The 26906-nt window shown below is 42.3% G+C and overlaps 1 protein-coding gene across 1 annotated transcript in view; it reads left to right on the top strand.

Annotated features, from left to right (window-relative positions):
• CSMD1 (CUB and Sushi multiple domains 1) overlaps positions 1-26906 on the top strand; it is a 1790960-nt gene that overhangs the window by 1144802 nt on the left and 619252 nt on the right. The window contains exon 6 of the mRNA XM_082374695.1: positions 12173-12285. Within this exon, the coding sequence (XP_082230821.1) occupies positions 12173-12285 (113 nt within the window). The remainder of the gene's footprint in view (positions 1-12172; positions 12286-26906) is intronic.

Genomic DNA, 26906 nt, shown 5'->3' with positions numbered 1-26906 from the left:
ATTCAAATGACTAAACAACAGCAACAGAATCCTAAGCAGGTTCTCTGTAAAATAACGTAGTTAATATCTTCAAGATCTGCATTTCCTAAACCCTGTGTGATTTTTTGTTAGCTTAGCATTCAAGGGAATTCTTTATTAAATGAAGCTATGGACAAAGCTTAGGACAAGCCTTACCATTTCTGAGTGTGCCAGTAATCTGTGACGTGCTGACAGGGTTTACGTGTGAACAGCGATGTGTCTCTGCTGGAAAGGCTGGAAGTGGGCAGGGACATCCACAAATTCTGATCCCTGGAACAAGTGAGGGTCCCCCACAGCCAATTCCTGCCTCTGTGACACCCTTGCGCTTGGTGGCAGGCTTCCATGTGTCCTGAGCCATTTGGACTCTCATATAACTTCCCTCACGCTGTTGTATGTTCTTGCTTATTTCACAACTGAAACTTTCAGGAAGAATGAGCTGGAACTCTATTTCCTAAATACAATATATAATCATTGAGAGAAATAAACATACATTGACCTGAGAGCATGTTTCCCCTTAACGTTTGGATGCTGTGGGCTCCCCAGTCCTGTTTAGAAGGATCGGCTACCATGTGGTCAGAGTATCCACTGAGTGGGTGTTAAACCAACTGCCCTCTTCAATCACTGGTTTTCACTGGGTCATCGAACACCAAAGCACGTCTCTGCCAGGTCAGAATTGGCCCTTTGAGGTTCGAGAAACTAGCAGTCATCCTTCCTGAATATTCCCTTTTCCCTTAACTTCTGGGCTGTCAATTTTCCTCTCTTGCTGCTCAGTCCCTCTCCGTCACCTTCGAGGACACTTTTTTTTGACTCGCCCTTAGACATCTGTATCCCCCAGGTTCACACTGAGTCTCCCCTTCTTCTCTGTTTCTTTCTTTATCCTGAGTGTTTATGCACTGCCACCTGCAGGACGCCCTCCCTGATGTCGTGACCCTACAGTCTGATGAGTTCCCACCTCCCGAGCAAGCAAGCTTGCTGGGGCAACGTCACACAGCCCTTCTCCTGCGGCACAGTCATTGGCTTACTTATGGGACTCCTTGTTTTAGTTCAGAGCTACCAGAGGACAGTTCCACACCCTGCGGGGGCTTAAACAACAGACATTGATTGTCTCACAGTTCCGGAGGGTAGACGTCTGCAATCTAGGTGTCAACAGGTTTGCTTTCTTCTGACAGCCATGAGGGCAGGATGTGTTCCAGGCCTCTCTGCTCGGCATGTAGACAGCTGTCTTCTCCCTGTGTCTTTGCGTGGTCCTCCCTCTGTGCGTGTCTGTGTCCTAATCTCCTCTTCTTATAAGAACACCAGTCATGTGGGTCACACTCACATCCTGAGGTACTTGTGCTTAGAACTTCAACACATGGATTTGGGGGCCACAAGTCAGCCCATAACACCCTCAGTTAGACTGACTGTAAACCACGTGAAGTCAGAGACAAGGGCTTATTCCACTTCGTATTCCTGGCACATTGCACAAGGTTTGGCATGTGGAGGGTCATAAATACATTTGAAAAATTGAGGCAGTATTGGTCTCATCAACGTGAAATAGAAAATAGTTGACATGTTTGGAAACTTTTTATGATGATATATAGGTAGACAGATACCTGCATATATATTACATAATATATCAATATCACAGTATATGTCATATATCACATATATAACTTGCATACATATCAGTGTGTTTTGTGAGTATATATGTATAGATAGATAGATAGGTATCCATGTATAAGTTCAGCAAGCAATTGTCTTTCCCTGAATCTCATTGCTTCTAGGGTAGAAGTGGGTTTCAGAACGAAATTGAAATTTTTTTAGGACGGGAGAATAGGAAAGGGTTATTGCAAGGCGACCAGGAGTGTCTGGTCCACAGTGTATGTGTGTGATTCTTCACACAGAGGAGGCTGGAGGTTCAGGTGAGTCAATGCCCGAGGTCACCCAGCCGGGAGGGGCATGAGTCCAGGCGAGGGTGGCTCCAGATTCTGTGTTCCTAATGACTGTAGGTTCCCAGAGTCTGCAGCTGAGGGAGAAAGCATGGGGCAGCCTCCGTGAGGCTCCAGCTGCCCCTGGGCCTCGACACAGAGCCGTGGGTGGAGGGAGCTCACTTGCTGTGATGGCACTTGTGACATGAGGGTGACAAGCACAGATCAGACCACCTGGGAAGGAGCAGCCATAGACCGAACCCAAGGGCTGTGTGTCCCTGTGTGAAGAGTAGCCAGGTTTGCAGCAGCCGGACAGTGACACAGGTGTGCCTCTGTCAGATGTGCCCCAGATTCTGATGATCTCGCATATCAGAGCTGTACCTTGGGTCCCGTGCAATTAGGGACAGCTCGTCTCCTACCCTCCTGCCACCAAGAATGTAGCAGCATTGGGGAGGGGGTGGATCTTACCAGCTAGTGGCATAAGAAAATGTCATTATATCAAGTGAGGAAAAAAGTTTCCTAAGAAAAAGAGAGACATTTCAGACCCTTGAAACGGGCTAGGATAACATCTTACCCCAAGACTAAGGGAAAAAATATTTTTGTAGTGTCTTAAATAATACATATTGCTAAAAATAACATCAAAGAGAAAATGGTGAGTGATCCAGAAATTAAATGTCATTTTGTTTTTGGGGTTTTTTTTTTTTTTTGCTTCTTTATTGACAGTCTTGGAGTATCACCTATGTGCATTTATTATAGAAATCTATTTGTAGATAATGTCTTCTTAATAATCAACAAATCATATGGATGTGCATCCATGCCTACAACCAGCTACTGGCTCTTTTGAAAGTCCAGGTGGTACAGGAGGCAAAGAACCTCGTTTCCTGTTGGCAAACCTCAGAGGCCTGTCTTTGCAGGTGGCACTAAAAGAACCCGCCAGAATATTAGATGGAGCCGGGGATTAGAGACACACACTGGAGGATTTGTTACCCAAGTCACCGACTCAGATCCAGACCAGTTTGCTGCAACGGAGATATTTGGTACAGATGTGACCTCATGTCACCTGTGAATGGGGTGCCCCCCACTGTGCAGGTTTCTGGTGGGTGTGACCACCCCTCAGGCCAGGAGGGAAAAGCATGCCCCTGGGCTGCAGCTACATTCCCTGCTGGCCTCCTTCCTAGGTCACCCAGGTGGACGAGAGGCCCAAAGGACTTTCCACTGAGAAATGCTGTCTCTTGACCGTCTCTCCTATTACCATCCGTCTGGGCCATTTCCCGGGCTTCGTTCCGAGATACTCCCTGACGTTTAGTCCTTAAGCTTTAGAGGACAGGATTTGTCCCATTCTCTCCCAGATGGTTCTCTCTGCTTGACCTCTGGGTTAATGCCTAATGCCTGATTTGCTGAAGCCCTCAACGTGTCTATGACCTGCTCTCAATCCCTCCTGTCTGGGCTGGGCTCCTTTGCCCCGTCTCTAATAGGGTCCATCGTGCACCTCCTGCTCCTTCCCTGACACACATGGATGTTCTCGCTGGCTTCAGTGAGGCCTGTATTAATGCTCTGGACCCCTTGGATGCCGTAGATGGAACAAAAAGAAGATGCCAGAGCTGATCCATTTGGCATTCACACTCGGCAGATCATGACACTGGCAGGAAATTGCCGTGCATGAAAAGATAAGAATGGCCTTCTCTTAATGATCTTAACTTTTTTTAAAAAATTATTATTTCTTTATTTATTTTGGCTGTGTTGGGTCTTCGTTTCTGTGCGAGGGCTTCCTCTAGTTGCGGCAAGCGGGGACCACTCTTCATCGCGGTGCGCGGGCCTCTCACTATCGTGGCCTCTCTTGTTGCGGAGCACAGGCTCCAGACGCGCAGGCTCAGTAATTGTGGCTCACGGGCCCAGTTGCTCCGCGGCATGTGGGATCTTCCCAGACCAGGGCTCGAACCCGTGTCCCCTGCATTAGCAGGCAGATTCTCAACCACTGCGCCACCAGGGAAGCCTGGATCTTAACTTTTTATAGTCTTAAGCTGTGCTGCTGTTTCAGGAGCTCACATCATGAGCGAAAACAAAAGCATAGAAACCACTTAAAATGGATTTACTGAGACTCCTGTGTATGCAAAGTACCAGGATGAGGGCAATTAACAAGGTGCCAGTTGTACCCTCAGGGGACTCACAGTTCATTCGAGGAAGCAGACATCGATATGACCATCAAAAGTACAAGACGGGCTCTTATAACTTCCATAGACATATATGGGTCAAGTGCTAAAAGATTATGAACACGGGACAGTTGATTCTACCTGAGATAATAAGAGAAGATTTTTGGAGGGGATATATTTTACAAAAGCTTTGAAATCTGAGAATTTAAACAGGCAAACGTCAGCCAAAGGGCTCTGGATGGGAGAGGACAGCTCAAAGTCAGGGAAGCATGAAGGTATAAGATGATTTAGGGAGCAATTCCAGAAAGGGCACAAAGAGAGAGAAGGCAGGACATGTCAGAGTCATATCATGAAGCATCTTCAATCCCATGCCAAGAAAGCTGATTTTTCTCAGAGTGATTTGGAGCCATTGGAGTATTTTTAGGAAAGTGCATGTGAGTCGTGATTTGGCTTGGGTGTCTCCACAAATCTGCACTTTGGAAATTGTTGCTCTCGAATTGTTGTCCCCAGTCCAGCAACTCACCTGACCAGTCACAACTCAGATGTCGCATTTCCAGGAGGGTCTTCTGCCGAGAAGAGTTGGAACCCCTGTTGTGGATGTGTATCGTGACGCGTGTTCCCCATTTGGCAATGCTTACCCTACGTGTCATACCCTGAGGTCGCTCTTCTCTGAGAGATTCTGGGCATCTTATTTTGCTGACAGCTGTATCTTTGGTGCCTAGGATGGTTGTTTATAAATGTTGAATTGGGTTCTATTTAGGGCAGTTCATGTCAGGGTTACACCGAGTGGATTCGAGTAGGGAGGGTCAGGAAAGCAACGCACAATTAAAGAGACCTTTTCCACAGCACAATTAGGGGTGATAGGGTTTGGGCGAGAACCTGGGCAGTGCTGGTTTAGAAGAATGAACACTGCAGGGTTGAATGCCCACAACTTAGCAACTGAACAGACGCTGTGTGCAAATCTAAAGTTGAGGAGGCGGCTATGAGGGGAGGGTGATCCTCACTCTGATCCTTCCCTTGGATCCAGTGCACTCACGCCTGTTTTGGTGCGGCCAGGGCTACCCGCCTGAGAACTTGCTGCTCCCAGAAATCCATGGAACCCGGTGCATCTAGGGTCTAAACATCTACCAAAGGCCAACCTCAGGGGTGGGTATTGAGGGCGTTTCTGGGGCAGCTGAGTTGTGTCTCTCTGGATTTCCTGAGGGTTTATTGAAGTAAGGGGAGACTGGATGGCCAGTCAGGGTTGCTGGGGTATGAAACCAGGGAGTCCGTTCAAATCTATTCTGCATGACCAGCCCCCTCTGAGTCGTGCGTGGGTCTGTGTGGAGGCCTGGGTCCCGGGCAGATATGACACCATCGCTCTCTCCCAGCACCATCCCCCTGCCCGCTCTGCTCACCTCTAATGCTATAAAGAGATCTGATTCACCCCACGAAGGCATCTTAAGTCATGAACACCCAGCCTGGCATCATAACATGAAGGATTGTACAGAGTAGCCTTCACTTTGTGAGATGGGACCTGGGTTAGGCCCCCTGGGAGTGTTTAAACGTACCCCTTCCATTTTCCCATCCTATGTGTATTCAACCTCTACTAACTGCCCAGCACTTTACTGGGTGCTAGAGAGACATTGGTGGTAACACAAGCTTCATGTGTCACAGGAAAGATGCCCAGCCAATAAGTAACCACACAAGAGACCAGGTCGTCACTAATTTGAAATGTCTGCAAAGGATAAACTAGGGAGCGAGGAGGGGGCAGAAGGAGGGAGAAACAGCTTCACCTACGTGGTCAGGTCAGGCTTCCCTGAGAATGTGACATATCATCTGAGCTCTAAAGGATGCCCAGTCTTACCAGGCAAATGGAGAGGAAGCGGGTGGTGGGGTAGATGCGAGAGAACAGCGTATGTCAAGACCCTGAGCAAGGAAGGAGCACTGGCTGTACGTGTGGGCTCAATGAAGTCAAGTTCATCCCAGAGTGGAAGCAAGGGGAGAGTGTGAGCCTGGAAGGATGAGTGTCCCATCCTGGAGGGAGCACCAGGGGCTCCAGAATCTATAAATTACTTTTGCAAAAGGCATAGGAGGTATGAGGCACACAGAGAATGTGAAAGATGATGCTAAAGTCATGGGTGGATAAAATTACCAAGAGGGAAGGGTGTAGCCATGGGTGTATAATAACGATATAATGATAGAATCTTCAAAAGTGCCTGGAGGAAAAAAAGGCAGAGAGAGAGAGAGAGAGAGAGAGAGGGAGAGAGAGAGAGAGAGAGAGATTATTGTCCAAGAGAGAAGATCTTCATGAGAGCTAACCATGAATGCCAAGAGGGTGAAAGAAAATTCTATTAGAAAGTATCAATTTGATGAAAGGAAGAACTTTTAACAGAGAAGTCTTCTGTGGTCTGCTTTTAAATAGGCGGTGGGGGTTTTTTTGTTTTGCAGTCGTAGTTGTTTTTCCAAGAGGGTATATGTGTGTGTGTAAAACCTTTGGAATAACTTTCTAGAAATATTTGTATGTAAATATGTAACTATTGTGTGTGTATATGTACATGCTTGTGTATCTGGTATACGTATATTTGTGTATGTCCACGCACTTACATAGCTCTTTTTTTCATTGCTTTTTCTATTCTTCCAAGGTAAGGACTACCTTTTACTTCCATTGTTATTTTCTTCAGTGCCCAAAATAAGGCTTACGGTGGCAGCATTAGAAACTCAATATAAAATATGTATGTATGTTCACAAGACAGCAGATTTCACTATTAACATGAATAACACCCAATTAGAAATACGGCATTTCAGGAAAACTTCATTTGATCAGATTACTCTAGTTAATTTTGACAAAACAGAGATAAGTGAACCACCACACTCTGATTAAATGTCCACAAGAGCACAGAAATAACACAGCTTCCAGATGACTTTCTCCCCAACTTGACAAGCAATGAGTCTCTTGGAAGTAACAGATTTATTAAATTCCTTAGTCTCTTTTGGGAGGCTGGGTAATTTACAGTCCGTGTTGATGGTATTAATGCTTTCCGGTTTCTTAGTCGTTAAAGAGGTTTAACCACCAAGGAACCCCCAGAGATTTGTGTGATGATTTCCTAAAGACATAAGAAATCTGGCTTAACGTCAGAGGAGTGCTCAAAAAGAGCTCTCTGAAAAAACTGTAGCCTTTCCCAATGCATTTCAGAACACTATCTTGGTGACTCAAGTCTACAGCTTTCAATTTACATAAGTAAACAGATGAGTCACAGACACAGGGCGTGATGTTTGGGAAGAACAGTGTGCTGGGCCCCTTTATGTCCCAAACGAGGAAAGAGGAGCTGATGGAGGTTAAGTGGAAAAAGACATTATGGGTATATTAAAAATAGGATCACAGAATTTACGGTAAAGCTATTTGGAGAAAATGGAACAGCCTGGACGGTTCTATGTTGGCTCAAAGACGATCATCTTAACTTTAAGGATCCCATGAGGGATCTTCATTTATTTATTTTTAAATTTAATTTCATTTATTTATTTTTTATACAGCAGGTTCTTATCAGTTATCCATTTTATACATATTAGTGTATACATGTCAATCCCAATCTCCCAGTTCATCACACCACCATCCCCGCCACCGCTTTCCCCCCTTGGCGTCCCTACGTTTGTTCTCTACATCTGTGTCTCTATTTTTGCCTTGCAAACCGGTTCATCTGTACCATTTTTCTAGGTTCCATATATATGTGTTAGCATATGGTATTTGTTTTCTCTTTCTGACTTACTTCACTCTGTATGACAGTCTCTAGGTGCATCCATGTCTCTACAAATGACCCAATTCCGTTCCTTTGGCAGAAGGAAAACCTTGTTGAACCCTTTGAAAGAAATGAATTTGCCAATGGATTAAATCGCTTAATTTGGCATTATTAAAAAAAATTTTGAGAACTACTGATACCTTTAGCCATGTCTGTAGGGATTGCTCAGTATCCACACTGTTGGGCTTGATGAGTTTCCTAACCTGGTTTGAGATGCTCCAGAAATGAAATGCATCTACCAGTTCCTTAGAAAGACTTTTTCCCAGCTGATTGCATTGAGGTATTCTTTTTTTCCTCACCATCCTCCTTTATTTCATAAGCCCAGAAATCTTTGATTTGCTTAATTTTACCAGGTCCTTTGCTTCTACATGCTTAGGATAAAAAAGTTGTCAGTATATTGTAAGCTAATAGACAAAGATATTTGTTATGCCATCATTTCCTCTTTTCTCTTGAAAGTGGTTCTGCTTTCTATCTTGTACTAACCATGTCAAGTCCACTATTGCCCCATAATTTACCTCTCACTTCCCAAACTATTTATTTATTAGAAAACCAATTCCAACAGATTTATAAGAAATACAGCTAAGAATTGTAGAGGACTTGTAGGAGATCTCACTGCAACAAAGATAGACGTTCAATTGTTGATAATTACGGACAGGGTTTAAACTGCACTGGTTCTCTAGGGTTATTAACAGGTATACAGTGATGACAGTTTCTACCTTATGGACTTTCTTTCAGGACTGTTTTCGAACGAAAAGTAGGATACACATATTAAAAGGCTGTAGTTTTCCATTGTCGCCAATAACAAATTAACACAAACTTGATGGCTGAAACCAATACAAATTTATTACCTTATGGTTCTACAGGTTATAAATCTTATACAGGTTTTGCTGCAATGAACTCAAAGTGTCGTCAGGGCTGTGTCCTTTCTGGAGGCTCTAGGGGAGAATGCACTTACTTGCCTTTTCTGTCTTCTAGAGGTCACCCTTGTTCCTTGGTCCATGACCCTTTCCTCCATCATCAAGGTCAGCGACCACCTGTGGAGTTTGCACAAGCCTCACTCTGACTCGATTTCACAGATATCCTCTGACTGTCTTATTCTGTCTCCATCTTCCACTTTTAAGGATCTTTCTGATTACATTGGGCCACCCCATCATCCAGGGTAATCTGTAACTTCATCATATCATCAAAGTGCCCTTTTCCCATGTAAGGTGACATAGTCACAGGTTGTGGAGATTAGGATGTGGACATTTTGGGAGCCATTACCACAAAGGTATTCAGTTGAATTTCTTTACCTCTAAACCTTATCTGAATCATCCAGGATCTTAGTAAATCTGCCCTATCATCCGCTGGCTTCCATATTAGTCAACTTTCTTTAAATTTGCTTGTAATGAAGGAACGATTGACTTTGTAATATGATCTTGCTGTTAAATGGCATCTCTAAGGTTAGCCCCTGCCCTAAGGAAGGTGAGAGAACAACTCACAATTCCAAGGATAGGTCTTATATGGAACAATGACCTGCCCCCATATTCCCCCCCAAACAGAGGATGTGAATATTTGTTGCATTCACACAGCCAAGTCAAGAAATCCATGCATGTTAATTCACTCTGGAGTATGATTCATTTGCATGGCTTGGCTCCAACCACGGGAAATAAATTATATAATTGTTACTAAATCCTCACCTTTGATTCTATATAAAAGAAATCTGGGGCTTCCCTGGTGGCGCAGTGGTTGGGAATCTGCCTGCCAATGCAGGGGACACGGGTTCGAGCCCTGGTCTGGGCAGATTCCACATGCCGCGGAACAACTGGGCCCGTGAGCCACAACTACTGAGCCTGCGCGTCTGGAGCCTGTGCTCCGCAACAAGAGAGGCCGTGATAGTGAGAGGCCCGCGCACCGCGATGAAGAGTGGCCCCTGCTTGCCACAACTAGAGGAAGCCCTCGCACAGAAACGAAGACCCAACACAGCCAAAAATAAATAAATCAAAAAAAAAAAAAAAAATGGATGCCATTATTTGAAAAAAAAAAAAAAAGAAATCTGCACAGGAATTATGCATTTTTTGAATATATATACTAGTTTGATATACATCGTCTAGTTATCTTCCTTACTCAATATTTTACAAACTGCCTCATATATAATAAAGCAAGAATCAGCAGACTATGGCCCACAGGTCAAATCTGGCCTATAAGCTAAGAATGGTTGTTACATTGTTAAGTGGCTGAAAAAACATCAAAAAAGAATAATATGTTGTTATGCAGAAAAATTACATGAAATGCAAGTCGTGTCCGTATTAAAGTGTTGTTGGAACATATCACACAGGGCTGCTTTGGGGCTACAAGGGCAGAGGTGAACAGTGGCAACAGAGATGATGTGACTCATAAACCCTAAAATATTTCTATCTGGGTATTTATTGTTCAAGTTTGTCCACTAACACAAAACTGACATTTTTTTGTAGGTAAGTATTTGGGAGATATGGCGGTGAAAGGGGGATTTGTTTATGTGCATTGCTAATGTTGATATGGAACTAAAATGTAACTCCACCTAGTTTTTGAAATCAGAACCACTCCAAGAGAATCTAATTAAGGATAAACAATATTTTTAAAGCAACAGCAAAATAAACATGGATTTCAGTTATAAAAATTTTAGTAAGTAGATATAGGTGAGCTGGATCAATGTGGGTTTCTGAATCCAGAATTTACTTCTCTCTTGGCCATTGTCACTATTAGGCAAAGAGGTATGTGACCTTTTTCTAATAGAATTTGTAACGTAATCTCACCAGGAAAAGAAAGGTGGGGGAAGGAGCCTTCAAAAAAAATATTAGAATGATGAAATGTTTTTTGGAATCAGTCGTATCCAGCTTCACCAGTCGGTGCTACATAAATCCAAGCAAAGAGTCAGATCTGAGTAATGTATTTCCTCTTACAGAAGATTATTTCAAACAGTGACACAAACACTGTTGCAATTGGTTCCAGTCAAGGTTTGGCTTTTCACTTTGAATGGATACTGCACATTTTTAAACCTGAGAGTTGAAATTGAGCACCCTGACATCAGAAAGCTTGCCTACATATTTCACTGGATGCAGCTTTTCCTCCAGGTAAAAGTAGGAGTAACTAGGGAAACGCTCTACACAGCCAACCCGTGCCTAGCAAATTCCAGGCATAGAGTACGATTTCCAGCGGTGGAAATTGCCTGCCAGCCCGCAAAGGGCCCCACCAGTTTCAGCTCCAGGGCAATTTGTGAATCCCTGACATATCATCTGCACGAATAAGCATCATTTTGAAAATAGTTTTACAACTGAGACGCAAAATAATTACACAATGTGTAACCCCATGTAAGTAGCTTTAGGAGCATTTACACGTGCATCTATACCATCTCATTAAACACCTTGATCTAGGTCTTTTCAAGTCCAGTTTACAGACTGGAAAACTGAGGTTCAGAAAAGATAACCCAGGGATATAGTGCCTCAACTAGTGCAAGTGGAGCCAACATACAATCGTCTGTCTGAAGCATCCAATCCAGTAGTACTTAGGCCACTGTCCAGAACAGAATGCATCACAGCATCTCTAACCATCAAGAGCTCCTCTGCCTGAGAAGGCATGTACTCCTTAGTAATGACACAAAGTTTTCAATAGTAGGAAGTAAATGACTTGCTTTTTCTGACAACCAGAGTGCAAATTGTAAGTGGACTGGATATTTTCAACAGCTTAACCAGAGGTTGATCCTGTCTTACTTTTGAAAGATTTAATTTTGTTTAACATACTACTTTACTCACACATGATTTTATTCCATGTTGAATCTCTTTGACAGTTCTTGTCACTAATCTCATAAACATCCCTCTTCTTCACTTGAGCAGGAAAGGCCCAGGTTGTGAATCTGCAGATGGGGCCCTGGAAACATTGGATGTTATCAGTTATCTGAGTCGACTTCAGGTGAAACTGAATTGCCAAGTGTTTAAATAGTGAAGGGCAGACTTGTATCATTTGTCTATCTTTTCCTTTTGTAATTCATTATGATCGAGGTCCTGATAAAAAGAAATAAGAGATCAAAAGAATATCTGCTCATTTAATCATCATTAATAAAGAAGAATCAAAATGTCCAATATTTGTGAAAGCCTTTATTCCATCAAGGATGAATATAGCATTTCTTTGTGGGCAAAGGTGAAATTACCTGAAGTGCTTCAATGTGGAAATGCAGCTAATAAATGGCGTCTGTTTTAGGCAACTCTACATAAAGACTATTGGCGCTCAGTTGTAAAATCGGGTTTGAGACAGGACATTTGTGCTGCTGGTTTACAAGAGAGATTTTCTTCATTCTCTCTTCCAGGCTGACCGGCATGAACCTCCCTTCCCCTGTTATCAGTAGCAAGAATTGGTTACGACTCCATTTCACATCCGACAGTAACCATCGACGGAAAGGATTTAATGCTCAGTTTCAAGGTAAGAAGGCTCCATCTTATAAGAAAAAAAAAAAATGTATTCACACTGCATAAATGCAACTACCTGATTTAGTGATTTACACATAAGGGGACCTCAAAACAGAAATGGCAGATTGTTTGTAGCCAGGTAAAACAGAGAGTCTATAGTCAATAGTCTGTAGGGTTGATTCTGAAACTTTCTCTTTCTCTCTAATTTCTAGGGTTTATTCCTGGCTAGTACTGTATAGTTTCCTATATGTTTCTAATAATCAATAATTGTGATCAATACTGTGAAAAGGTTGATGGAAACTATTCCACATGCATCTGCAAATAAAACTAGTATGGCACTGTCAGAAAGCTAGATGCTGTCCCAAGCAAACTTCTCCAGCTTTCCCCAAATCATGGCCGTGAGAATGCCAGTTCAATTAAGGCAGAATTCCCTGAACACTTGCCACAGGGAAGCTGGGACCCCAAAATGAGGAAATTATGACAACCCCCATGCTCCAGAAACTAGCAGATCAGAAAGATAATTTGTAAACAGCTCCCATGAAAGATGGAACAGAAAGAGAATCACGGGAGCCACTTAAGGAGGTTTTAGTAATATTACAACAAGTGGCTCTGAATGACTCCTATCTGAAACACATTTTAAAATCCATAATGCCTTCACTCTGTCCTTTTGGGCAAGAAGTTAAAAAAAATAAGAGTAATCTTCAGGGATTTAAATACAGATGATGCTGAAGAGGACACATGTGTTGAGTTTTATCTGCCACCGGGATCCTTGGGGCTTGTGAACCCTCATGGAACGTGCCTGACTTGGAGTCCAGGGACAATTTTATTTCAGCAAAATGCATTTATTCATAAGGAGCATTGTCCACCCCTCAGTTTCTTCTGATGCTGCCAGAAAGCTCTTGAATTGCAAATATACTGCCTTGAAGCTTGGTAAGAGTCACGGTAATTTGTTTTCACTTATTCTGGGACCCAGGCAAGGCCAGTCTTTTTCTTCCCATACCTGCCTTTGTGTGCCTTTATCTTTCAAGGCCACATATTCTAACTGTAGTTATAGAAGAACAGGTATGGAAAGGACATATCAGTGGGGACTGGGGTCACTAGGTGATATAGTGGTGGGGGATGAGGAATACACCACCCAGTCTCGTAGGAAATTCTGAGTCTTCTCTGTATTACTCCACATCAACAGATACATCTATCCCTGATTTAAAACCATCGTAGATCACTATTTGGAATAACAATTGACTGACCAGACAGGTAGGTAGGTAGATCTATAGCGTTATTTCTAAACTGGTGATTGATCTTCTCCAAAGGTCCCGATTAACTGATTGGTATGGAACTACAGAAAAATTTCTAGGTATCATCCTCTAAACCTCATCAGTGGATTTGGCATCTGTACTAGTGATTGGAAGAAAGGTGAAAAATAGAATATCAAGTTTGAAGATACTCTAAATTGGTAGATATAAGAAACAATTGCAAGAGTTTAGACATATCAGCCATTGATGATATATATAAGTCGTGATTAGAAAAATTTGTACATAGGTCCCAAGAGATAAAAAGATGCAAAAATATAAGGAGGGGTAAACATGGCTTAACAGTGATACATGAGAAAACCTCTTCAGGCTGACTTTGAAGTTCAAGTCCAAGACTAAATGGTGGGAGGGAGCTGCCTTTTGTTTCATTCACCTCAGGCCTTATATCACAGGAGGGGTCATGACTAAGGCTGAATCTCAGCCGACCATACATGGAAAGTCAGATTCAGTACCGGATGTCACCCTTTTGTGACAAAACAGAGAGCACCTGTCAATGCCAGGCGGGAAGGCATTATGAGAATTTTTGTGGCTCCTGAGGGCAGAACTATCACCCGTGAATAGAAGCTACAGGTGGTCCTTCCTGCTGATTCTAGAACAAGCCTGAGGGCAGTGGAAGGCAGGAGGCAAGCGATGGCTCAGGCTGAGCCTCTCAGAGGCCCCGGCAGCTGTCCCAGTGACCACCTCCGCTGGACACCACTCTGCCCTGACTTTGCAGCTGAGAGGCCTCAAGGTTTTCACTCTGAGGACAAATGAGGGGAAAGCTTCCTGTCCTGTAGGTGTTATTCCTGTAAATTTTCCCTTTTTTTTCTGCCTGGATTGAACATCAGGAAGCCCCAGTTTGTATTGTACTTTATTTCAACCAGACAAACTCAGGGGGAAAACGCTGTTGTTATTACCAACACAATTGCTAAAAAGAAAAGCAGAGTAAAAGAGCAATCTAAAAAACCAGCAAGAACAATAATAATAGTGAAAACACACAGTGTCTACTAAAAGATAGTTTAATATCTATGTAAATATTCTGTCAAAACCCCGGATAGCCAAAGCAATCTTGAAAAAGAAAAACGGAGCTGGAGGAATCAGGCTCCTGGACTTCAGACTACACTACAAAGCTATAGTAATCAAGACAGTATGGTACTGGCACAAAAACAGAAATATAGGTCAGTGGAACAGGATAGAAAGCCCAGAGATAAACCCACGCACTATGGTCACCTTATCTTTGATAAAGGAGGCAAGAATATACAAAGGAGAAAAGACAGCCTTTTCAACAAGTGGTGCTGGGAAAACTGGACAGCTACATGTAAAAGAAAGAAATTAGAACACTCCCTAACACCATACGCAAAAATAAACTCAAAATGGATTTAAGACCTAAATGTAAGGCCAGACACTATAAAGCTCTGAGAGAAAAACATAGGCAGAACACTCTATGACATAAATCACAGCAAGATCTTTTTTGACCCACCTCCTAGAGAAATGGAAATAAAAACAAAAATAAACAAATAGGAGCTAATGAAACTTAAAAGCTTTTGCACAGCAAAGGAAACCATAAATAAGACAAAAAGACAGCCCTCAGAATGGGAGAAAATATTTGCAAACGAAGCAACTGACAAAGGATTAATCTCCAAAATATACAAGCAGCTCATGCAGCTCAATATCAAAAAAACAAACAACCCAATTTAAAAAATGGCAGAAGACCTAAACAGACATTTCACCAAGGAAGACATACAGATGGCCAAGAGGCACATGAAAAGATGCTCAACATCAATAATCATTAGAGAAATGTAAATCAAAACTACAATGAGGTATCACCTCACACCAGTCAGAATGGCTATCATCAAAAAAATCTACAAAACAATAAATGCTGGAGAGAGGGTGTGGAGAAAATGCAACCCTCTTGCACTGTTGGTGGGAATGTAAATTGATAGAGCCACTATGGAGAACAGTATGGAGGTTCCTTAAAAAAACTAAAAATAGAACTACCATACAATCCAGCAATCCCACTACTGGGCATATACCCTGAGAAAACCATAATTCAGAAAGAGTCACATACCACAAAGTCCATTGCAGCTCTATTTACAATAGCCAGAACATGGAAGCAACCTAAGTGTCCATCGACAGACGAATGGATAAAGAAGATGTGGCATATATATACAATGGAATATTGCTCAGCCATAAAAAGAAACCAAATTGAGTTATTCGTAGTGAGGTGGATGGACCTAGAGTCTGTCATACAGAGTGAAGTCAGAAAAAGAGAAACAAATACCGTATGCTAACACATACAGATGAAATCTAAAAAAAAAAAAAATGGTTCTGAAGAACCTAGAGGCAGGACAGGAATAAAGATGCAGACATAGAGAATGGACTTGAGGACATGGGGAGTGGGAAGGGTAAGCTGGGACGAAGTGAGAGAGTGGCATGGACATATATACACTACCAAGTGTAAAATAGATAGCTAGTGGGAAGCAGCGGCATAGCACAGGGAGATCAGCTCGGTGCTTTGTGACCACCTAGAGGGGTGGGATAGGGAGGGTAGGAGGGAGATGCAAGAAGGAGGAGATATGGGGATATATGTATATGTATAGCTGATTCACTTTGATATAAAGCAGAAACTAACACACCATTGTAAAGCAATTATACTCCAATAAAGATGTTAAAAAAAAAATTCTGTTAAAGAATCTGAATCTTAGGGTGTTTGGTGAAGAAGGGGAACATTAAAAAGCACATTTCTTTGCTTACTGCCTTTCTAACATTATTGTAGTCACATTTATCATTTGTGGTCACTCGTAAGACTATAAAAATTCCATCAGTGTTACTCAAAGTGAACAAGATTGCAAGTTATGTGAGATTCCTATGAAAACTCTTTGTGTTTCCTAAGCTGCTAACACAGCCCTCTGGTGGTGTCTCTGGAGGAGAAACTGCTTCTCCGGCCAAGAGTATGACGCCTGGATAGGTTTTTACAACTTCTAAAAACAAAGAACACATTCCTTTTAACTTGGTGCTTTTCTTGGTCAGATAAACAACCACCCACCACCATAACATCGTCTTTCTTCTTTTCCTTTATGTTTTCATCCCTACGTTCTTCCTTCTCTGAATCTTCCACTTTCTTCTTTGGCTTTTATCTCTTCAATCACGCCAGCAAGTTATGCCAAAAGTAGTAGTAAGGTTGATTGACAAGTAAAACTGCTCTATAGTTGCTAAATATATTCACCTTTAAAATAGCATTGTGAACAAAAAATGTGGCAATGGCAATAAAAGCCACTTGATAGATTTGAAATATCTTGTGTCTGTAATGGGCTCTCACAGAATAATAGGTTTACGTAGGACATGTTATTCTTTAAATCAGCTGAAAATTGAGCCCGTTCTTTATATGTTGCCTCCATCATTAATTATAATTAAATAAGTGCCTTGTTAGCACAATTCATCATGTAGACATTTTTGATGTCTACAAGATGAATATTTTTAAAGATATATTAACCTTGAACCATGAATACCTCTTCACTATTACGTAGCCATATATGCACTGAGCTCCAGTTTTACATATATTTATCTGGCCATTTATAAAAATACAATTTTCACAAAATGAAATTCCCATTGATTTCTGTAACTGATCAATCATTTTGAAAGTGTTTGTAATAAAGTTCCAGCTTATATAAAGAACACTCTGGCTTATAAATCAAGGGAAAACCTGACCGTGGCTTTAAGTTTTGTGTTGACACAAACAATTAGCTTTCTTTTTAGGTGATCATTCTATACCACTATTGATTTTCCTTTTTATTTAAAATGAAGAACTTTGTATAAAATGAAGACTTTCATGTTGTTAAAAACATATTTTGGAAAACTGGGAACTTCATCTTTTCAGATTAATTCAAGTTTAGGTAAAAGTTATGCATTCTCCATTCTCCAGTGCTTGCATCTTCTGCAACCTGTAGAAGTTCTACCTCCAAGGTAATAGACCTGGATCCTGGGGCCAATGCGTGTGTCTGTCTCTCCCTTTAGAATAGTAAACAGTAAGGACCATAAACTAGAACCTGAAAGGGGCTTAGTTAACGTATGTTGAAACATGAAGGAAATCAGGTGCTCATACTCTTTCCAAGGCCCATGGAACATTGGTCTGCAGAACTAGTGAGACAACCCCTAGGTGGCGTTCTCATTCATTTCTATGGCCTTGGGCACCTTTCACTCTTCCACTAAGGGGACTTTTCAGGTAGATGGGACACGTTTTCTTTCAATCAAAATAAATTAGTGAAATCTAATCTTATAACCTCTAAGTAATTCTTAAAATCTCTAAAAGGAAAAAGAGTTTTTTTAATAAATATAAATTCACTGAAATCAGAAACACATACCACTTTGCCTAAATATATACTTTAACTTCTCTAAGAACCAAAGATTCTTGCAAAGGGTCAACTCCAGGGCTTTGAATAATTCACAGAAGATCCCCACCTATGTGTTCCAAGCTGCTGACTTTTGGCCTCTCCTTTTTTATTAAGTACTCATTATTAGCCAGTATCCTTTCTGCCCTGTGTGTCTCGCTACCTTAGTCTATAAAACGAGAATAATAGTATCTGCGGCCCCTAACCACTGTGGGTAGCAAATAAAATGAAAAGAAGGTGTGGCAAACACTTTGTAAACAGCACTGAGACATCAGAGCAACCATCGCCCATCAATAACCGTTCCTTGAGCTCAGTGTGTCCTCCTAACCCAAATTAACTAAAATAGATTGATCTTCAAAATTTTAAGAGGTATTTTAAAACGTAAAAAATGGGAAGACTATTGTCTTACATTGTTGGCAGTAATTGGAATTGGTGCAGCCTCTTCGGACAGCTGTTTTATGGGAAAGTTGGACCTGAGCCTTTTCTAGACCCAGCAGTTCCACTCCGGGTACATGCCCAGCAGAAATGAGTACAGATGTGCAACAGGACACACGGAGAGAGAATGTGCACTGAAGCTTTATCCATGGTCGTCAGACACTGGAATTAACCTAAATGTCCAGCCACAGTAGAGCATGTTAAGAAAGTATGTATATTCGTCCGGTGGAATACTAAATAAAAATGGAAAAAGACAAACTACTTCTACAAGCAACAACATGAGTGAATCTCGTAGACATACTATAGAGAGAATGGACCCAGACACAAACACATGCACCCGGCATGGTCCATTTACATGACATTCGGGGATCTGCAAAACCAAGTAGTTACATGAGAGCTCTTTGCTAAAAAAGAGTATTTTGCTTTTTACTTTGTGTGTGTGTGTACATTTCGATTTAAAAAGTGTTTCTACAAAGGGTCAGAACAATCCCCTTCCTCCAAAATGACAATTTCTTTAGAATTTTCTTACAAATAGGCCCAGACAAAAATACCTAGAGAACCAACCCCCCCACTCAATGTCATGGTCCTATTGAAGGTCAAAATTAAGAAGAGCCTCACCCTACATACAAGGAAAGGAGATAGTAAGTGGGGTGGCCCCTCGTCACACAGCCTGTAAATAAATGGCAGAATCAGGACGTCAATAGAACCCTCTGTGCTCTCTGTTCAATGTCACCCTTTCAACTCTATTTTCTCCAACGACTTGCAGTACTGCTTCTTCTGTTGCCAATCAGAACACCTTTCTTTGGGGAGTAGTGATTTATTTTTGTAAAAGGGAAATCCCAAAGAAAAAAGTGACACTAAAAGACAGCTATACGTGAGTGACAACTTTATCCATTTTCTCAGCTTGATCTATTCAGAGCAGAAGAATGGCAGAACCCCCTGAAGGAACAGGTGTAATAACAATGGGGGGGGGGCGTTGGCAGGAAAAATAAACATGGAGAAGGAAGTATTGAATAATAGAATAAATATATTCCTGAAGGAATATGAATACATATGGATATGGAACTAAAGGGCACCATGCAGGTAGAGGCTGGAGTTGAAAAGAAGTTAAAGAAACGTACATACAGTCCTGAAGAAGGAGGAAAATGACAAAAGGAGCAGGGAGATGCTTCACAGCCTAGTGAAGCGCTGCCCTTGGCGAGCAGGTGTGAGGTCTGCCCTGCGTGTGTCATACTCGCGTGACACAGACACATGGAGGAGGCCACTTTGCAGACACGCCGTCCACAGTGTAAATCCGGCCACAGCGAGCGCTTTCACTGTGTGGAGTGAGGGGGTGGGGATTGGAGGTGAACAGCTTGGTCCAAGCCCAGCGATGGATGGACCACGGGAGACACGTGGCCCTGATCTAAGTCCCAGTCCTGTTATATGGAAGCCTGTTTCCTGCCCTACAAAACAGGATTGGTAACAATGACCACCGTGGACAGGGGTGTGGATTAGAGGATTAATCCTGTGAAGCGTGTAGCTCGGTGCCCAGAATGGGTCCCCCTGCACCTCAAATTCGGGTCTACAATCTCCGTATAGGGGATGACCTGGACGTCTGTCTCACAGACTTTGTGTGCAGGATGCAGTGAGGGCTCGCAGGGTTTTACTACCTTTATGAACTTCCTGGAAGTTCGCCGGCCTCTACTCCTTTTGTTTACTCTGTTTCACTGGTCCAAGTACGATGGCCATTCGCTGGACAGCAGCTCAGGCCGTTCAGTTGATCTGTTCAGGTCCCTCATTGACGATCTGAATTGACGACCTCACTGCGCTGGGACACATGGGGCCAAAGAGGACGGGTCGTGCTCTGGCCCCCAGTCCAGGGAAGAAGGGAGGAATACACGTAAACGGACAATTTCCGGATGATGTGAGTGAAGCCAGGCACCAAGAGCTATGAATTAGAAAAATGCACTTCTGCTGACGTCAGAAGGAGCAGAAGGGCTGTTGGAGAAGGTTTCCCAGAGGAGGGACAGCCTGGGTTGCACCCCGGGCGTCCGGGAAGAAGGAGGGGACGGATCTCGGCAAAGAGAGGAGCACGAGGAGAGCCAGAGCAGCAGTGTCGAATGCAGAGGTGCAGTCAGCCTTCTGCAGGTACAGCATGTCAGTCCTGGGGTGGGAGGGGAGACGGAGAGAGCAGGGAGGATCAAAGGGAAGAGGGTGGGCTGGATCCCGGGAGGATTTATGCCATCCTTAAAAACGTGACTGTAACCGTGGGTAAACAGTGAGGATCCCGGAGTGTTTGAGAAGCAGAATCGGAGAGCAACGTGCACAACTTTGTTGCTAAGGCTGCTGGGTGGTACCCTTTGGTAGCTCTTGGGGGGCCCCTGGGGCATCTCAGGAAGAAGGGCTGCGGGTGGAACACTCTGAGACACTGAGCACAGGAAGCGGGACTGTCCCCAAGTCGTCATATTTAACAAAGAGGGGAAAATGTGGCTGAGATACACATATTTGCCCTAAAGCGGTGTTTGACCCACCGCTTCGTCCCAAGGCTCAGCCACCAACACATTTAAAGCATCAGTATATTTGAAAGAGAATGTGCCCATCAGAGGGGTGTGTGTGTGTGTGTGTTTGGTGGTGATCATGGTGGGTACTTGGCAAAGGGAGAAACCTAGTGTCAAACCTGTGTCAGCCTGTCTTCTTCAGAGCCCAGTGAACCAGTGCTGGACAAGAGAGATGAAAGCTTCATGGCAGGGATTCCAGGCTCAGTAAGCGGTGGTCTGGCTGTAACCCACTTCCTCTTGGGAACACACGAGGGAGCTTGTGTTAATTAGCACATCATCAAGTAGTAGTGGCGAACCCACTGTGTGCAGCAACGCCTCCATCTGCAGTAGGAAAGCCCCATCTCTCATGGAGCTGACATCCTCGGGGGGAGAGAGAAATGCACCAAACGAGTCAAGACCACAATGTTGGGGGATACATTAGGGGTCACGGGCAAGAAAGGCCCTTCAGAGGGAGCAAATTTGACCTGAGATCCCCATGGCTCGTGAAGGTTAGAAAAAGAGCAGCGTAGGCAGTGAAAACAGCAAGTGCCAATCCTTCGAGGAAGGAGGAGCCGGGGAAGAACACAGAATGCTGAAGGGTGAGAATTGCCAGAGATGCATCAGGGGACAACCCCTCGGGGCCTGGTGGGGAGGTCCGCAGGGACAGATGATATTTACTTTATGTACAAGGCAAGGCTGTAGAATGTCTGGAAAGTGAGCGCGAAGTTGTCTGATTTAAGACCATCACTTGAGCTGGTCTGTAGAGAAAGCCACTCTGTGGACTAACATCCCGTCCCCTCCATGAGTGATGGCGATCCTTCTACACGAATAAATGATGCTGTGGGTCTTACCATCTTTTTTCTCATCTTGGTTCTTGGGCCCCACCCTGAGATACGGATCATGTCACAGCGCTGGTGAATGGTGCTTTCTGGTCTGCAAGGTGGAGGGCACACCTGAGCTCAGGTGATCAGCTGGGGCAGCACAGCCAGGGGTCACCTGCCTGCAGGGCTCTTGTCCTGGCCCAAGTGACATACCCCTCAGCTGCTCCCATGTGTCCAAAAACCCACCCGCACTGCACAACATCACCGTGGGCTGTCTGTCCGTGATGTATTAGACCCACCCACTTAACCTTTGTTAAGGCGGGGAAGTGAGTGTGATTGTGTGTGTGTGTGTCAGCACATTCAGAAATCACAAAGGTAAAAATCCATTGTGAACAGGACAGAACAAAGAGAATGTGCTCAGATTTCAGTAGTAATCACTTTCACTAGACATTGGGAACAATTTCTTACTAATGTTGAAACTAGTGTTGAAGAGGAGAACATATTTCTTAAGGAAAGTATGTGATTTTATTCATTAGAGATGTTAAATTAATATATAGGAGTCTCACCTAGAGGCAACCTAATGGAGTAAATGAACTTTTGAGTCCATTCCAGACTTTTAAGTCAATGCATTTTCATGTATTCATTGATTTAAAAATTGTGTTTGGAATATTAATGCACAGTAAACCTTAGCCATTCCATGTAAAAGCACTTAAACTAAAGCTTTCCTTTCCCTAAACTCCTAAATGTGGTTCACACGGGGGAATTGGGAGCCGACAATGTTATTCAGTAAATCACAGCTATTTAGAATACATTAATGTGTAGCACAGGTAGATGTCAAGTTGTTATGCTTGGAAAATATAAAAGCTTTGGAGGGTTATTACTCCCTTGGCAAATTGTCTTTCTACAATTTTTATTTATGTGATGTTAAGATGGAAATTATTCTGGTTTTTGGTTTATCAACTCCTAACTGTACTCACGCTTTGTGCTTCTTCTCTCCTGGTGGCAGTTTGATCAGTCCCATCTGGAGACTATGTTTAGAGTTTATTTCTAAAGGCGCACACATATCCATTTCTCACAGGTACCGTGTGCTTTGGAAATCAAAGCATCACGGTGTACTGTGCCCATGTCAGGAGGCTGTCAGCATTTCCACTGAGAACGTAGTCGTCATAGTGTAGTGTTTCTTCACACCCCCCGACACATGCTAGGTCAGCGAGGTGCTAGAGGTATCGCTTACCCGAGATAGTTACTACGTGGAGCTGTAGGGACATCGACGCTCAGTCAGAACCATTAGGAAGCCAGGAAACTTGAAAATGCACGAGCCACGTTTCTTGTTCTCTTAATCATCTGGGTTGGGTTTCTCAAGTTGCACAGCGAAGCTGCTGCTTGATGTGACACAGAATCTAGGATGAATCTGGGAAAGGAGCGTCATTGTTCCAGAGGCTGCCAATGCAACACTCAACACAGATCCAGATGTGAGTTTAAAATGGGTTTTGAAGCAACGTGGAGCAGAAGTTTATTTCTGGGCACCTGTGGAATCTGGTTTCTTCAAACTGGTTCAGCGTATTTCAAGTTTGCATGAAGTCACTCACTGGAAAGCTCTTTCTTTACTATAACAGTTTCCAAGAAAGGTCTCAGAGGGTCTCTTCCTTCTGGTCAACTCAGTCTGGGCGGTGGCTTCTAAAGCCTCACATGTTCCTTGCAGGCTTCTCCGTGCAGTGGACCATCTTAATCTGCACCATGGTGAAGGCTGTGTGTCCTCCACGGGAGACCTGCGGCCAACTTTTGACCATGATATTGTGTACAGTTTATGAACCCAAGAAATATAACGTAGGAAGGAGAAAATCCCAAGTGTTTTCTTGTAGGTATTTTGAAATTTACCTTGAGACTAATAGGACCTTAGCTTTCTCCAGACATGCGACTAGCATTTATTGAGCACAGCATCAAGGTCTACAGAAACATGCAGCAAAGTGAATACGAAACTCCTCTTTCCAGAAAAATATATACCGAGTCGCTAGAACGCTGATGTTAGTGTATGTTTGTAAGTCATTGACTCTTCATTTCTTAGCCCAGTGGTAATTCTCTTTGGTTGCGTTTTTTTGAGGGGGGGGCCTCCAAAAAGTTTAAGACTTCCTAGTTAAGTCTTCTCCTGTCATAAAACTCCGTATACTTCATAAATGTGGAGTCCAAATCTGATAGCACCACATCCCTGCGTAGAAATCCTTGCAGCCCCATCATGTACAACGTGCAGGGTAGACACCAGAGCTTTCAGAGATACGTCCTCATTCTCCTTTTCAAAGTCATCTTCTAACCCACATTCCAAACAGCTCAGGCTCCTGACATAAACACACTGACTGTGGTTTGAGCACATCGTCCTCTACCCGCCCCCTACCCCCAGCCCTATCCCTCCTGCCACCTGCTGCGGCATATCCCTCTTTTTCCATCCTTCTTTGAAGAAACCCTGGCTGGTATCAATCATGGATCCGTCTCTACCTGCAGAACACCTATAGTCTCCTTATGGTGTTTTCTCCACTTTATTGAGGCATAATTGACAAATAAAACTGAAGATATTTAAAGTGTGCTACATGATGATTCGATATACATAAAAGGGTGAAAGGATTCTCACCATCGACTTAATAAGCACACCCATCCTCACATATTTACCTTTTATTTTTGGTGAGAACATGTAAGTTCTACTGTCTTTGCAAATTTCAGTTATACAGCAGTGTTGTCACCTATGGTCACCATGGTGCACATCTTTTTCAATCTTTTCCTCATTACATTTTTCAGAAAATTGCAATGGTTTTCCAAAATGGTGTAAATAAATATATATATATATGTATATATACATAAATATGTGTGTATACATGTATGTGTATATATATATTCCTAATTAATAATTGACTCAGGTTCAAAACCTTAACCAAGTCAAAATTAGAGGTTTATTTTACCTCTTGAAATGGTTATAAAGACCAAGGTCTCCTACTTTCCTTAACCCAGACATTATCAGCCCTGGCCACACAATTGTGACACCTGAGAGATTTTAAAAAGCTCCCTGAGATTATGATTTTGTTGGTTTAGGCTGAGGACGAACACTGGCATTTTTTAAGGCTTTCCAGATTATTCTAATGTGGAGCCAGAGTTAATAGAATGATGGAGGCTATCTATAAGCATTCTGATACTTAATTTTACAATTGATATCACCACTGGTAATCTTTACTGCTTTAAAAAATGATACCTATTGAATAATATTTTGAAATTCGAAATGTAATTCCTATTGAATCGTCCACATAAAAACAATCATATATTAGAAATAACCTTGGTGTATATTGGAATGAATATACAAAAAACAAATCTACTCTGATAGTAACAAAATAGAAAGTGGGTTGTTCATTTTATCTCTTTTTTTTACTTAATAATTTATAGGCATGGGAGGCACTAGAGCATGCTGTTTATTTATGAGTATATTTAATTGATACTTTCAATATAGTCCTATAAACTATTATCTTCATTATTTTAATTTTCTGTCTTTAGAATGACTTAAAACATAATAAAATATATTTGTTAATTCAACCTTCAATACAAAGGTATGAAATTTGGTCTTTTTCTCAAAGCATTTTTCAGAATGTTCTCTTCTTTGTTTAAAGTAATTTCTCTTTTTTGTTCGAAGTAAATTTTAGGCAATTCTAAACATTGAGACCAAAGTTTCTAAAATCTGTTACATTAATTAATGTCAGTGTTAACTTTAAACCTGTATTAATTGCTACTGCAAACTTAATTATTTATGGTACCTAAATGATAACATTCATTTAAACCTAATTTAACTTGGTAACTAGAACATGATATATATTTACAAAATTCTTATCTGTCATATGTTTATTTCCATTTAATTATATTAAACTGAGGTGTATTGAATACATACTATTAGCAAGACAGATAGTATGAGCTTGCTGTAAAAAACATACTTCTCGGGACTTCCCTGGTGGCGCAGTGGTTAAGAATCCGCCTGCCAATGCAGGGGACACGGGTTCGATCCCTGGTCCAGGAAGATCCCACATGCCGCGGAGCAACTAAGTGCGTACGCCACAACTACTGAGCCTGTGCTCTAAAGCCCGCGTGCCACAACTACTGAAGCCCGTGCACCTAGAGCCCATGTGCCTAGAGCCCGTGCTCTGCAACAAAGAGAAGCCACCACAATGAGAAGCCCGCACACCGCAACGAAGACATAACGCAGCCAAAAATAAAAAATAAATAAATTTAAAAAAACAAACAAAAAAAACAACAAAAAAAACCATACTTCTCATGCCTGAAGCACTTTTTGATACTATGGGGAAGACCAGGCTTACTTACTTCTGCTGTTGTGAATCTCGTGTATTTGTTATCTGCCTTTTTGGATTGTTACCTCTGATCTTGCAATTGGATAAGGATCAATTCAAATTTAAAATATCAACCTTGCCAATTTCTTTGTTTAAGAAAAAGGTAATTATTAATTTTAATACCTACCTTTATTTTTGTTTCTTTTTTTAATTAAATGTAATTATGTAAAAATAGACAACATCTGGTAGGAGATTAATACATGGTAACTATAATTTTTTTCAATAACTCGCTGTCTCTGCCTTCAGGAGTTTATAATTTAATTGGTAGCTCTCAATATATATTTGGGTCAGATTCCCAATTGAAAATGTAATCTTTCCAGGGAGAGTGCATACACACAAGCATTTTTTTGAACTTCATGTTTGCCTGAAATCCTAGGTTACAAGTAGATTTCAGGTACAGAATTCTGTCTAGTCATAGAGAATACAGAGCTAGGACAATGCTTCTAGTTAATGGTGGGCCATAGAAGACTCCCTTTATAGAAAGAAGACAGACATAGACAGGTACAAAGACCGATCAACAGATGGACAGGATTTCTGACAGGGGGATAGAAACAGAGGAGGCAAAAGTGTGAGGTGGACAAAAACATGCTGTGGGTGAGTGTGAAGCTTGGAAGAATGGAGGAAAATCCAGCCTGAAAGGACAATTTGAGAAGTAAAAATCAATCAGTCAGTCAATCAATCAATCAATCAAGTGTGCTTGGACAAAGTTGAATTCGATTTGACATCTGTGGAAGATCATGATGGAAAAGTATGTTTTGGCCAGACAGTGACTGACATTATAAAGAACCCAAACAGTCATCTGTGGGCAC

This window comes from Balaenoptera borealis (genome assembly GCF_965194805.1).
Source record: "Balaenoptera borealis genome assembly, chromosome: 21".
NCBI lineage: Eukaryota > Metazoa > Chordata > Mammalia > Artiodactyla > Balaenopteridae > Balaenoptera > Balaenoptera borealis.
This window is presented reverse-complemented; position numbering and strand designations above follow the sequence as displayed.